At 33.8% G+C, this 15,089-nt stretch overlaps 2 protein-coding genes across 2 annotated transcripts in view; one reads left to right on the forward strand and one right to left on the reverse strand.

Moving 5' to 3' along the window:
- The window catches only part of LOC126882231 (SAP domain-containing ribonucleoprotein), a 46,236-nt gene that overhangs the window by 21,278 nt on the left and 9,869 nt on the right, over positions 1-15,089 (reverse strand). The gene's annotated exons all lie outside the window — the stretch shown is intronic.
- On the forward strand, positions 11,099-14,804 carry LOC126882229 (uncharacterized). The gene is made up of 2 exons (XM_050647043.1): positions 11,099-14,244; positions 14,666-14,804. The coding sequence occupies exon 1, from the start codon at positions 12,858-12,860 to the stop codon at positions 13,992-13,994; it is 1,137 nt and encodes a 378-aa protein (XP_050503000.1). The 5' UTR covers positions 11,099-12,857; the 3' UTR covers positions 13,995-14,244; positions 14,666-14,804.

Genomic DNA, 15,089 nt, shown 5'->3' on the forward strand with positions numbered 1-15,089 from the left:
GGTGTGTATAGTGCACCAAAACCTTCAATCGATAGGAACAAGTCATGATGCTCTTCAAGAATTTGTAAACAATGAAAAAAATGTTCTTGCTATGTGTGTGAGCGAACATTGGAAAACCATCGATCAATTGTCCGCATATAATTTGGTAGGATATTCACTGGCATCAGCATTTTGCATGCAAAATGGATATGGAGGCACAGCAATTTATTTAAGGAATGGTATAATAGAGTACGTACATAGAAGTGACAACCATATTTGGCGATGAAGAATGTTTTGAGTGTTCTGCCGTAGAACTCACATTTTATAAAAAAAAGGTCATAATCATATGTATACAGGGTGTTTCATTAATAATTGTCCATATAGTAACTGGAGAAACCTTAGCACAAAATACGAAGATTTAACCTAAAACACTTAAATAAAATATGGTTTTTTACTGAGTTACAGGGTGTTTTATCTAAAAATTTAAAAACTATTTTTGCTCAGCATTTTAAAACTATTCGACGTATCATTTTCATACTTGGCAGAAAGTGCGACAACTATACACCCTACTAAATTGTGATAAACAAACGTTTCTAGCTACTACCAGAGGCGTACGACAGGGGATAGTGAATGGTTGACCCTTCTCAAATTCTACGCCACTGGAGGAATTATTATTTTAGTGCCATTTTTAGATTCTCCAATACTTTCTACGTAAATAATATACCCTTCCGTAGAGATTAGTGATGTAACGAATATTCGTATTCGCATTCGCGAATATTCGCATGTTTTTGCATATTCGCATTCGCATCCGCATTCGCGAAATTTGTGCGAATGTTTTTGCGAATATGAAAACCAGAAAAAAAAATAATTTTAAAATAATATTAGGTTAATAAAATCAAAATCTATTCACTTCTCATCTTTTTTATTAAGAAAAGGTAACTTAACCTCAAACATGCAGCTACTCTCAAATGGAAATATGCAGGACACAACAGCAGACAAAGAGACGGAAGATGGAATGAAGCGATAACTCACTGGAGACCTTGGGACTACAAAAGAGGAAGGGGCAGACCACAGACGAGATGGTCGAATGACCTAAAGAGATACGCAGGGACCAGATCGACAGCATTAGCACTGAACCGAGAAAAGTGGAAAAATAAGGGGGAGGCCTACGTTCAACTTTGGACAAATGAAGGGCAATAGATAGATAGAACTTAACCTTGTATAATCACATTATCAGCCTTCACTTTTTTTATTATTTGGTATTATGTAATAAAGCTTAAGCTTCAGATTGATTTACACTAAATATCAATTAACTTTTCATTAAAAATTTAGGAAACATTACAAAAATAGAAACAAATTAAAAAAACTGGACATTCGCATCCGCATTCGCGAATGTCAGTAGCAAATATTCGCATTCGTATTCGCGAATGTTAAAAAAATGACATTCGTTACATCACTAGTAGAGATAAAGTCATTAGTTTTCGAGATATTTGAAGTTAAATATGAAACGGCATAGTTATTTTAATTAATTTATGATATGATTCATATGATTAAAATTTAAAAATTATTTGTACCCAGTACTTTAAAACTTTTTGGCGTATCCTTATCATACTTGGCAGAAAGTGTAGGTAGTGTACACCCTACTAAATTAAGATGAATAAACGTTTCTAGCTACTACCAGAGGCGTACGACAGGGGATAGTGGCTGCTTTACCCTTCCCAAATTCTACGCCACTGACGAAATTGCTATTTTAGTGTAATTTTTTGATTTTCCAATACTTTTTATGTAAATAATATACTCTTCATTCGTAACGATAAAATGATTAGTTTTGGAGATATTTGAAATTAAAAATGAAGCGACACAATACATTAATCAAAATAACCGTATCGTTTCATTTTTAACTTCAAAGATCTCGAAAACTAATGACTTTATCGTTACGAATGAAGAGTATATTATTTTCATAAAAGTATTGGAGAATCCAAAAATTGAACTAAAATAGCAATTCCGGGGGTTGCGTAGAATTTGGAAAGGGTCAACCATTCACTTTTTCCCGTCGTACGCCTCTGGTAATAGCCAGAAACGTTTAATTGACATAGTTTAGTAGTTTGTACAGTACCTATACTTCCTGCCAAGTATGAAAAGGATACGTCGAATAGTTTTAAAACGCTGAGCAAAACAAATTTTTAAATTTTTACACAAAATACCCTGTAACTCAGTAAGGAACCACATTTTATTTAAATGTTTTAGGTTAAATCTTCGTATTTTGTGCTAAGGTTTCTCGAGTTACTATATGGACAATTATTAATGAAATACCCTGTATACAGAACAAGCACAAAACCTGTTCATGACTTTTTAGTAAAACTTGAGTCAGTTCTAAATATACTACTGAATGAGCACTGCACATGTTTTATTGCTGGAGATTATAATTTAGATATAATGAATGTTAAGGACAGTAATGCTAAAGATTTCAGTGAACTGTTGCAGTCTTTTAATTTTGCTCCATCTATTTTAGAATATACACGGGTAAGTAGGACTTCTCAAAGTTGTATTGACAATATTTACACTAATATAAATGTTTTTGATGCAGAGGTGGTAGGCACTCATATGTCTGACCATACTGCCCAGGAGGTGTCCTTTACTTTGCAAATAAGTGGAAAATTCAAAAAAGATAAAAAAATAATTTTTTCAATTACAAATAAAAATAACTTCAAGTCTGTGCTTTTTAGTCAGAAATGGGACTCAGTGTTTTTTACCCCTGAATCACTGGTAAATGAGCAATGGGATGCTTTTGTCGGCATTGTTGGGTCTACCTTTGATTATTGCTTTCCTATAGTCTCATTTCAGCAAAAATGTACTGCAAAAAAAATACTAAAACCTAATCAGCAGGTTGCTGCATGTAAGAATGAGCTAGACATCCTTCTAGTGCTTAGTAGGTCTGACAGGGTCTATAGTGAGGCTTACAAAACAAAGAAGCAGGAATACAATTGTCTCCTGAGCGATGCAATAAGTGCTCATTATGAAGAACGTATAAATAACAGTGAAAGCAAATCAAAATGTGTTTGGCAGATTGTTAGGGAAATTAATGGTACAGTTACAGAATATGTCGATCAAACTTCGAATATTAGTGGTAAGCCTGAGGATATTTGTAATAACTTAAACAAATTTGTACCTCATGCAGGTCCTAATTTAATAAAAACTCAACCTCAAGCCACTTTTTCATGCAGTATTCCATATAACAACAAATATTTTTTTCTTATACCAGTAACTATTTCTGAAATTCTTAATATCATATCAAAGCTAAAAAATAAAAAAAAGTGCACGTTATGATGGGATCTCAGCGAATCTGTTGAAACATTGTGCAGAAGAGATTGCAGAACCATTGTGCCACATTATTAATAACTCTTTTAAGTATGGTATTTTCGCTAACCAACTAAAGTTAGCCCTAGTGAAACCTTTACATAAAAAGGGAGATAAAACCAAATTGGAAAATTATAGACCCATCAGTTTACTACCGACATTTTCAAAAATTTTCGAAATAGCAATGTGCACAAGGCTTATAGCCTTTTTCAATAATGACCAGCTAATTGCTGAATCACAACATGGGTATCTCAAGGGACGGTCTGTTGAAACAGCTACATACGAATTCGTGGATAAGATTTTGAATGGATGGGAGAACGGGGAGATTTCCTTGGGAATGTTCCTGGACTTATCAAAAGCGTTTGACAGCATAGATCATCATATTTTGATCGACAAACTAGAAAGATATGGAATTCGTGGCCCTGTTCGGGACTGGATAAGAGATTACCTCACCGACAGGTGACAAAAAGTTATTATAACTCGAGAAGGACAACAGTTTTCTTCAGAAGAAGGGAATTTACAACTTAGTATTGCTCAGAGCAGTGTCATGGGACCACTTCTTTTTGTTTTCTGCATTAACAATCTTGGTAGCAAAATACTGAGCAGTGAGTCTCACCTTGTAAATTTTGCAGATGATGCAAACTTATTAACATTAGCATCAACGTTTGAGGATCTTCTGAGTATTTCATCAGATCACTTAAAAACGGCTGAGAATTGGTTCTTAAAAAATAAATTGGTTTTAAATACCGAGAAGACTAACTGTGTTTGCTTTCACACAAAGCAAAATAATGAGATAATTCCAGAGGAGATTGAGGTGGATGAGCAAACTGTTGTATTATCAACAGATACAAAATTCTTGGGTATTTACATAGATCAACATCTGAATTGGTCAGAGCATCTGTCTGTTGTTCGCAAAAGAATCAACACGGCATGTTATTCATTACGAGTAGTGTCTAAGTATTTGAATTTACAACACCTTAAGACAGTTTATTTTGCAAACATCTACTCAGTGCTCAGATATGGTATTATTTTCTGGGGCGGAGGAACTGATGTTGATAGAGTATTCATTGCTCAGAAGAGAGCAATAAGAACAATGCTCAAGATAAAAGCTCGAAGGACCTGTAGGGGAAAATTTAAGGAGTTAGGATTATTAACGGTGGCAGGGCTTTATATACAGGGTGTTTGGTAAAGAATGGGCCATAGCGTATAAAATAGGCCGATTTAAGCTAACTTACCTTAGTACAAAGTTTATAATAACTGAGATACAGGGTGTCAAAGTTAAACTTTTTTTTTTATTTATTATTGAATATTTCCTGACAGGTATGAGATAACAACATGAAATTTGGTATGTGGGGGTTTTTTGGGTCGAAAAAACTAAATTCCCTACCAAAAATTATGTATTGCCCAGAGGGCGCCACATACGCCTTTCAGCACTCATTTATTGCGTTCAATTTTTTTTATCCCTCACTCTGTATAATTTTGACATTAAAATTTTTATTCTCCTATTAGTTTTACTTAAAAAAGGTATACTTCTTTCATCTCCCTAAACTCAACTGTTTTCGAGATAAACGCATTTTAAATCTGCGATACACCATCATTTTTAGCATAATATCATTGTAGTTACACCCGAAAAATAACTTAAAACCATAAAATTATCCAAAAATGTATCGCAAATTTCTTCAATTGGAATTTGCGAAGCAATGACATAAATTTGAGAACTGGCACAATTATTATGGTTTTAAGTTATTTTTCGGGTGTAACTACAAACAATGATATTATGCTAAAAATGATGGTGTATCGCAGATTTAAAATGCTTTTATCTCGAAAACGGTTGAGTTTAGGGAGATAAAATAAGTATACCTTTTTTAAGTAAAACTAATAGGAGAATAAACATTTTAATGTCAAAATTATACAGAGTGAGGGATAAAAAAATTGAACGTAATAAATGAGTGCTGAAAGGCGTATGTGGCGCCCTCTGGGCAATACATAATTTTTGGTAAGGAATTTAGTTTTCTCGACCCAAAAACCCCCACATACCAAATTTCATGTTGTTATCTCATACCTGTCAGAAAATATTCAATAATAAATAAAAAAAAAGTTCTTTGACACCCTGTATCTCGGTTATTATAAACTTTGTACTAAGGTAAGTTAGCTTAAATCGGCCTATTTTAACCTCAGGAATCTGAGATTAAGCTATGGCCCATTCTTTACCAAACACCCTGTACATGAGTGTTTACTGTTCATGTTCAAGAATAGAGATAGGTTTACACATTCTGAGCCAAAACACAGCATACCCACTAGGTATGTAGGGCTCAATTTTCCTATACATAGGCTAGTCGCAACAGAGAGAGGACCTACATATTCGTCTATAAAATTTTTTAACAAATTACCTGTTAGAATTAAATTGCAACAGAATTTTAATATATTTTAGAACTGAAATAAAAAGCATTTTATTGGATTTAGAACCATATTCTGTGTATGAGTTTTTAAATCACACATTTTAACTTTTAACTCATAGTAGTTGTAATTGTAATTTTGTATGTATATGAGACACTTATTATTCAGTTGTGACAATTTGCTATAAGTGTGTTGTTTACAATTTTTTTAATAAAAGATATTTTGAATTTGAAAGTCTCTTGATGATATGATCAGTATTTTTTACGATATTATACAGGGTGTCCCGAAAAGATTGGTCATAAATTATACCACAGATTCTGGGGTCAGAAATAGGTTGATTGAACCTCACTTACCTATATACAATAGTGCACACAAAAAAAGTTACAGCCCTTTGAAGTTACAAAATGAAAATCGATTTTTTTGTCATATATCGAAAACTCTTAGAGATTTTTTATTGAAAATGGACATGTGGCATTTTTATGGCAGTAACATCTTACAAAAAAATTAAAGTGAAATTTGTGCACCCCATAAAAATTTTATGGGGGTTTTGTTCCCTTAAACCCCCCAAAACTTTTGTGTACGTTCCAATTAAATTATTATTGTGGCACCATTAGTTAAACACAATATTTTTAAAACTTTTTTACCTCCTATTACTTTTTCGATAAGCCAGTGTTTATCGAGATATTTTGAATATTTGTCAAATCCACCACATATTTGTATATGGTTAAGTACGATTATAGAGACCTGTTAATAATCTGAAAATTTATTTATAATTTACATTTTTAGGTATATTTTGAAAAATAAGCTACATCTCGATAAAAGGTGACTTATGAAAAAAAGACTAAGAGGCAGAAGTTTTAAAAACACTGTGTTTAACTAATGGTACCACAATAATAGTTTAATTGGAAGGTACACAAACATTTGGGGGGTTTAAAGGAACAAAACCCCCATTAAATTTTTACGTAAATATATTGAAAAAGAAGCCGCATCTCGATAAAAAATGGCTTATCGGAAAAATACTAGGAGGCAAAAAAGTTTTAAAAACATTGTGTTTAACTAATGGTACCACAATAATGAATTAATTGGTACGTACACAAAAGTTTGGGGGGGTTTAAGGGAACAAAATCCCCATAAATTTTTTATGGCGTGGACAAATTTCACTATAATTTTGTTTTAAGATGTTCCTGCCATAATAACGATACATGTCCATTTTCAATAAAAAATCTCTAATAGTTTTCGACATATTGAAAAAAATTGATTTTCATTTTGTAACTTCAAAGGGCTGTAACTTTTTTTATGAGCACATTTGTACTAAGTTAGGTTCAATCGAACTATTTTTGACCCCAGAATGTGTGGTATAATTTATGACCAATCTTTTCGGGACACCCTGTATACTTAACAATTATTGATCTTTATGTTCCTGTTAAAAAGTATTCAACATTGAACCTATTAATGAGAGACTCAATAAGCTGTTTAAATATCTCTTTATTAATGACAATAACAAAAATTTGATTGAGCCCCACATTGTGAAGATACCAGAGGACAGTGCCCGTAGATATCCAGGAAGAACTCTTTTTGAAGAAATCTGCTACACATCAAGACAATAAACAACTCTATTTAAATCATCATCTGTATATTGTAACTAATTGTCAGTGATATTGTGATTACCGCCACATACAAATATTTTTTTTAATTATTTTATTGTATTAATATTAACAAAAAACATATACTGTATTAATGTATATTAATAGTGTAAATTGGCTGAAAGACTTCGGTCGATGGCCTTTTGGTACATTGTATCAATAAAGTATGTCTCTCTCTCTCTCTCTCTCCATGTTGATTATGTATTAGACGCTCTTTACAATAAAATTTTAATTGATTGTGCATTAGTCTATCAAAAAGTTTTGGTATAGAGGATTGTTTACAAACGCTTAGATAATTTGTTATGTCTTGTTTATTACCTGATTTAAAAATTGGGCAGATATAAGAGTGCTTCCATAAAGTTGGGAAAACTGATGTCTTTAATGATGACTCAAAAAGAAGAAATAAAGGATTAGTTAGTGAATATATACAGTTCTTTAGAAAGTAATCGGGAATACCATCCGGACCACTGCTTAACTTATTGGGTAGGGATAAAATGTTGTTGAAAATATCTTTCACTGATATTGAAAAATTAGGTATAAAAATGATTGTTGTTTCCCTTTACTTCCAAGTTATTAATATTTGATTGTGGCGAATAAACTGTTGAAAAAAATTTACGGAAACAATTTGCAATCTGTTGTCTGTTTGTTGCTATAGCATTACCATAGTACATACTGTTTGGTAAATCATTTTATGCTCTCTTACTGTTTACAAACTGCCAAAAGTACTTAGGATTACTGCATAAATTATGATTTACTTGATTCAGATAAGTGTTATAACATTGATTTGATAGATCCTTACACAATCTCCTAAGTTCTGAGAAAATCACATACTTAATCCTCTTGATTACAGGAAGCTAAATAATTTTTATGAGCGATTTTTTTCTGTACAACTAAATAACGCAAGTTGGCATCAAACCATTTTGGATAACTAGAAGTTCTAAATCTTTTCACCGGTACAAACAATGATAGTGACATATTAAGTATGTTGTAAAATTCTGTTAAAGCATCATCAACATTTGACAAATTCAAATGGTCTTCCCAAGGTATCATTGAAAGATAGTTATTGAGACCTTCATAGTCTGCGTTTACAAAATCATGATAAAATTCAGTACATATATTCTAATGACTTACCTTGACGTTCACACAAACTAATATTGTAAGTGTAACTTATGTGATGATAACTATTTTTAAAAATCGGATCTGAAGCTTTTGCTACTTGTAAATCACAAACATTTGTAAATATTAAGTCTAAAAACACATTTCTTTCATTTGGAATATTAATCATCTGGAAAAAATTCAAGAACCCATAAAACTCAGCTAACTACAATGCATGTGAACCCTGAGGACAATTCACCAGGACACCTGATTCATTGTTATCCCATGAAGCTTCCAGAAGGTTGAAGTCTCCGAATATATATGTCTTATGATGATTATACCTTTGGGATATATCTTCAACTGATAAACAGTGTTGTTCATATATTTGTTCTACGGATTTTGGTGGAATATATACTCCTCCAATTATAAAATTTTCTTTACTAAATGAGCATAAAAGAAAAAGTTGTTCAATAGATTTGTACAAGGTTTTCAGCACAGTTACCTTAATGTAGTCTTTAACAACAATCAAAATGCCTCCTCCTCTTGACTTATAACTATTATCACGATCACATCTAAAAGTTCTATATGAAGGTATTTTAATTTCACTATCTAAAATATCCTCGTGTAACCAACTTTTAACAAATATAAAAATGTCATAATCAGAACATAAAATAGAACTAATCAGATCTTGAATTTTTGTACGAAGTCCTCCGACATTCTGACAATAAACTTGTAATGGGGATGAAATTAGTTTTTTCCTTCTTTCTTGAATGATTCAACTTTTGGTACACCATTTCTGTATTTTATGGCAATGTCTTTTTCGCCTTTATTTTGTCTGTCTTTTAATTCTTTCCAATCTTTACTGAACATATCCCTTTGCATATTTGTTTGATCACTATTTATTTTGATTGTTGAGTTCTGTAGTCTTTTCTTATTCCTTAAAATGTCCATTTTTGGAAAAAAATAGCTCTAAGTGGACGAGACTTACTACCTGTGTTCTTTCCTACTTGAATAACTTTCACTAAATCCTCCAACGCTTCATCTTTTCCCATTTGTTTCATAATTTCCTCGACTTTGGCTCTGTCTTGTTTTATTCTATCTTCAATATTCACAGAATTCAATTCGGGAACATTGAATAACATAATATTGTTAGATTTTACAATTCTATCATTTATTTCTGTGAACATTTCCTCAAATGGCAAACCTGGCACATTGGAGTGGCATTTCAGTTCATCAATAGTCTTCCTTAGATCACAAATCTGATTATCCTGTTCGTGTAAGGATTTTTCATTAGCACACTTAAGTTTCTCTACCTCAATCTTTAGATCTTCAATCATAGACTTCAAAATTGGTACTAACAGTAAACCTTGCTCACAATCCTCACAGAAATATTTTAATTTCCTAGTATCTGCTGCCAATTAAAGACATCTTACTTCTGTAGCTGTTATACTGGCACAATTAATATGTAGAGCCCTTTTACTTCCATCACACTTGAAAGAAGTCTTATCCTCTGCAGCATCTTTCTTGCATAACAAGCATTTGCCCATATTTGAATATTAAACAGAATGTCAACCATAAACCCTTTAACTAAAATAGTAAGTCACTTCACTGGTATATGGTAATTACTTATCTATCACTATCAATTTGTCCTAATTGCTTCAAGTTTTTGTTTAAAAAAGAAAACTAAAGGTACAAACTTTGCATTGCAGTTATTGCAATTTACAAACAAATATATTGTTTTTTCAAAAAAGAAAGATGATCTTCAAATTCCTTGTACTAATTCAGCTTATTTTGATATAACTTTAAAAATTAATTGTTGATATTTGCTTGTAAAACAACAGTTTTTTAGGAGCAATTGCTAATTACATCCATCGAGGTTGATTTCTAATTTTAAACTGAATTTAATTTTTAGTTGTACGAAAGTAATATTAATGATGTTGACAAATTGACATTCTCATTGTTTCCATTTTTCGATAAAAATTTAGTTTTTATTGACGAAATTGTTGAAACTGTCAGCCATTTCGGTTAAACGATGTTTTGGTTAAAAAGGTTTCGGTTAACGGAGGTTTTACTGTAGGTACATTATAATATAGTCTCCCGTTTTACACCACTAACGCGGCTTTGGAATTATAGTAGGGTAGTCTGCTATATCTAGGGCCTATGGTATACAAGGAGCATAACAGGACCAGTGCTATGCTTCAACTGCCTATTATTACCCCTGGGTTTACCCAAGGTACTCATTTTTATTCAGGCTGAGTCGACCTGGGGCCTATAGACATTTAAAAATGTCTAGATATTCTCACCGGCACTGTGTTTCGAACCCTGGCCTACCTGCGTGGAAGTCGGACATTCTACCGCCTGAGCTATCCAGCAGCGGGACTCTGTGACTTTCGTTTCAAGCGATGCGATCGCATTTATGCAAATTTGCAGAGTATAGACGTAAGTAGAAGAGGTGTTCCCAAATTCCCAACAGACTACTAAAGTCCACACGGACGTTTGCGGTGATTGGTCGTTATCATCTGATTTTGACATAGACATATGGATTTTGATAAATTTTTGTGGTTATGTATATTAAGTATTATTTATTAAGTATATTTTTTGTCTGTCTGATACTTTCATGTTTTTGAAAAATTTGTTCAAGAATGGAAATATGAAGACGTGGAAAGATATGCACAAAATTGAGACAAGTTATGTAAAGTCTAGAACAGTTCACACAAAGAAACAAGATGATTTTTTTATACTATGAGTATAATCAAGGTCATGCTATGAGTGTAACAGAAGTAACTTAATATATGTTAGGAGAGTATATTATATTCATTGATATGGTAAGTCCTTTGTTACTTGCAATAATTAAAACTTATAGGTACTCGTCTATCTTTAGGATATAAGCCCAACTATAAAATTAGGACAGAGAAATCTAGTCCATTAATTGTCCCTCCAGACTGATTTGCAAACTGAGAGATCAAGGACAGGTTTCCGTCAGTTATGTATTGGAAAACACATGCTGGACATAAAGAAGAATTAAGAACCATGCATCTGTCAAAAATACAAGAAAAAATGGTTGTAGAGAAATTAATGACTGAGGTGCCACATAGTATGTGAAGAATGTGAAAGTACTGTAACGAAAGAGAAATCTTGGCCGACCGCCGTATAACAGTAAACACCTCGAGAATGACGTAATCGAATGATCTAGGCCTCGGCGGAGAGGAGGAGAGACTTCTCGAACGTACGTCCCGTAGGCGGAACAAGCTGATAGCTAGAGATGGGCGTCGATTGTTCCAGAATAACAACTGGGTATAAATACGGGCATATTTGTAAATAGAACACTGAAAAACGTTTGTTTTCTATACTTCCACAAAATTTATTACAACTATGTTATTACTACAGCTGTTTCGGCAAAGTGCCTTTCTCAAGTGATATATTTTACAATGTGTTTGTCTTTTTAAGTCTTTAACTGAAGAGGTTGAGGAGTGGGGAGCTGTTTGTCTCGAGTTGGTAATTCAGAATTATATCTGTATGTTTCAATTTATTAATTTCCATTGATTCTAAAAGTGATAGCTTAAGGCCTTTATTTTGAATATGTAGAATTTGAAACTCTTCATTGAAAGAATGATTATGATCTAGAAGGTGAAGTGCGTATGTAGAAGTGTCTGTTTTTCTATTGTTGAAAGCCCTTTTGTGTTCTGCTATCCGTTTGTCAAAAGTTCTGCCAGTTTGACCGATGTAAGTTTTCGGACAGTCACCACAAGTTAGTTTGTACACACCACTCTGTAGTTGCTTTCTCTTTCGGCTTTTATTGTTTTTAATATGTTTGCTTAAGTTGTTGTTAGTTCTGAAAGCTGGTGTTATTCCTTTCTTTTTTATGTATCTGGCTATTTTTGTTGTTATTTTGCCAGTATATGTGAGAGAGCAGAAGGTACTGGGTTTTTTCTGTGGTGGTGGATACACTAATTTCAAGGCTTTCTTATGGAGTTTTTGGTTTAAAATGTTGTTAACTGTTTGTTCGTTATAGCCATTGTTTACTGCTATTTGTCTAATGATATTTAGTTCTGTCTCGAAGTTATTTTTTGTCATAGGAATTTCTGTCAGTCTATGTATCATGCTATGGTAGGCTGCTAATTTGTGTTGTGTAGGATGGGATGATGAATTGTGTATAGTTGTGTCAGTATGGGTAGGTTTATGATATACGGAGAACTCATGTTTGTTGTGTAGTCTGGTAATTGTTACATCTAGAAAGTTTATGGAATTATTCTGTTCTGTTTCTATTGTGAACTCAATATTACTATGAAGTGAATTAATGTATGATTGAACACACATGAACATGTGAATGTATTACACAACCGCTCGGCCGTAAATGAAACTACAGGTCAAACACCAACCTGCCTGATGTTGGGTCGTGAAGTTCGTTTGCCCTGCGACCTAGAGTTTGGCTGCAGACCTTCCGAGGAACATGTTGCAGGCGAAGAATACGTCGACCGCCTGAAGTTACGAATGAACAACATTCATGAATTTGCCCGACAACACATCCAGATAGCCAGTGACAGAATGAAAGATCAATATGATTCTCGATGCAAGAATGAAAGCTTCGAAGTAGGTGATCTTGTCTGGCTTTATAATCCACAACGTCGTCGCGGCTTGTGTCCTAAACTGCAAAGACAATGGGAAGGTCCGTATGAAGTTAAGAAGAAAATAAATGACGTAATATACAGAATTAAGAAGTTGCCAAACGGTAAACCAAAAGTTATTCACATAAATCGTCTTGCACCATATGCTGGCTCAAATGAAACAGAAGAAGCCCGAGTCCTCCAACAGGAGATGAAAGATGCACCACAGCCAAGTTTTAAGGAATTTATGTCAAATTACGCAGAAAGAAAGAGTGCTAGATTCGGCGTGACCACAGAAGTTCAGCAAGATCTGTTTGGTGTTCCAGAATACGTCTCTCTAGCCCACTGTGTTGCCCAAGACCTCGAGATGACTAAAGGAATCTCGTCCGTATTCAATAGAAAGTTCGGCCGCCTGGACGAGTTAAGACATCAGCACCCTAAAATTGGAAGAGTACTGCGATTGGAAGATGGTCCTCGATCTTTGCTGCATATGGTGACCAGGAAGTCTTATACGGACACGCCAAGCTACGAGAACATATGGCGTACTCTAACTAATTTGAAGAAAATCGTGTGTAATTATGACATCAAAGATTTGGCTTTACCAAAAATAGGCCATGTAGTAGAAAATCTGGATTGGAAGATTGTGAGAAGCATGCTTGAAGTGATCTTCAGAGAAACTGGCGTACGAATTACTGTGTGTTGCATGAACCCGAAGATGTCATACCCTTCAAAGACAGTAGACTGCTACTTCTTTTCTAGGGATGTATGCAGAGCTGGAAAATCCTGTAAATTCCGCCATCCTGGGCCTTCATCTAGAGTTGATGATCGGGACGCTCAGATCTTAAGAGGGGAGCAGTGTAACGAAAGAGAAATCTTGGCCGACCGCCGTATAACAGTAAACACCTCGAGAATGACGTAATCGAATGATCTAGGCCTCGGCGGAGAGGAGGAGAGACTTCTCGAACGTACGTCCCGTAGGCGGAACAAGCTGATAGCTAGAGATGGGCGTCGATTGTTCCAGAATAACAACTGGGTATAAATACGGGCATATTTGTAAATAGAGTTTAGTCTTAAGCTAAAGTTTGTAAAGTAAACTTGTATAAATAAATAATAAAGTCGTAAATAAATACCCGAACGCTCGTTTTGTTACAGTACATGAGCAATTTCAGGTAAAATCCCTTAGGGATCCTATTATATTACATGATGTAACTTTAACACAGGTAGATGAAAGTGAGTGTAAGGCAGTGGTCTCCAATAAACACTGTACATAGCCTAAGGCATCTATTGGATACCACCGGTTAAGTCGGTGGCCACTACAATTCACTCCTTAATTTGAATTAGTTTTGGAATTACTCTTTTCTTTAACTCTTTTAGGTTGTAAGATAGTTTTTGTCCTTCAAAGTTTATTAAAAGAACGAAAATGAACAATTTTCCTACAGCGTGACATACGCAGCCTACAGCGTCTATTGGAGACAACAGCCTTACACATTGTTTTGTAGAGTTTGTAAAATTTGTATTCACTGTTACCAGTGCAACTGTAAAGTATATGAGGTGAAAAATACCTTGTAAATAATACTAACTCTGTTTTAGATGATGCTGCAAGGTGTTTGGAAGAAACTTCAATTATCAAATCAAGGCATGAGGAGGAAATTAATGAGTTTTTCAGAGGGAAGCTAGAACTGACAATTGTGATCAAGGAAAACACCAAAAGAAGTATTGTAATTCAAAGAACAATGGAATAATTTTAGAAAAAGGCAAAGAAATTACAAGGCAGCGAAAAATTGAGAAGCAGGAGCCTTTTCGCTCAAATAAAAAGAGAAACTGAGTAGACATTGAATTTGATATTAAGATAGTTTTTTAGCTCACAAATATTTTTTGTTTTGTATCTGTATTAAATTCTTATTATACAGTACTTAGAACCCCAATTATCCGTGCTCCTCGGGACCGGACATGGCACGGATAATTGAAAAGCATGGATAATCTGATCATTAATTTCTTATGTAATATGATACAT

This window comes from Diabrotica virgifera, chromosome 3 (genome assembly GCF_917563875.1).
Source record: "Diabrotica virgifera virgifera chromosome 3, PGI_DIABVI_V3a".
In the NCBI taxonomy this organism is placed as follows: Eukaryota; Metazoa; Arthropoda; class Insecta; order Coleoptera; family Chrysomelidae; genus Diabrotica; species Diabrotica virgifera.

Coding starts and splice junctions, on each gene's coding strand:
- LOC126882229 (XM_050647043.1), top strand. CDS start 12,858: ATGTTGGGTCGTGAAGTTCGTTTGCCCTGCGACCTAGAGTTTGGCTGC.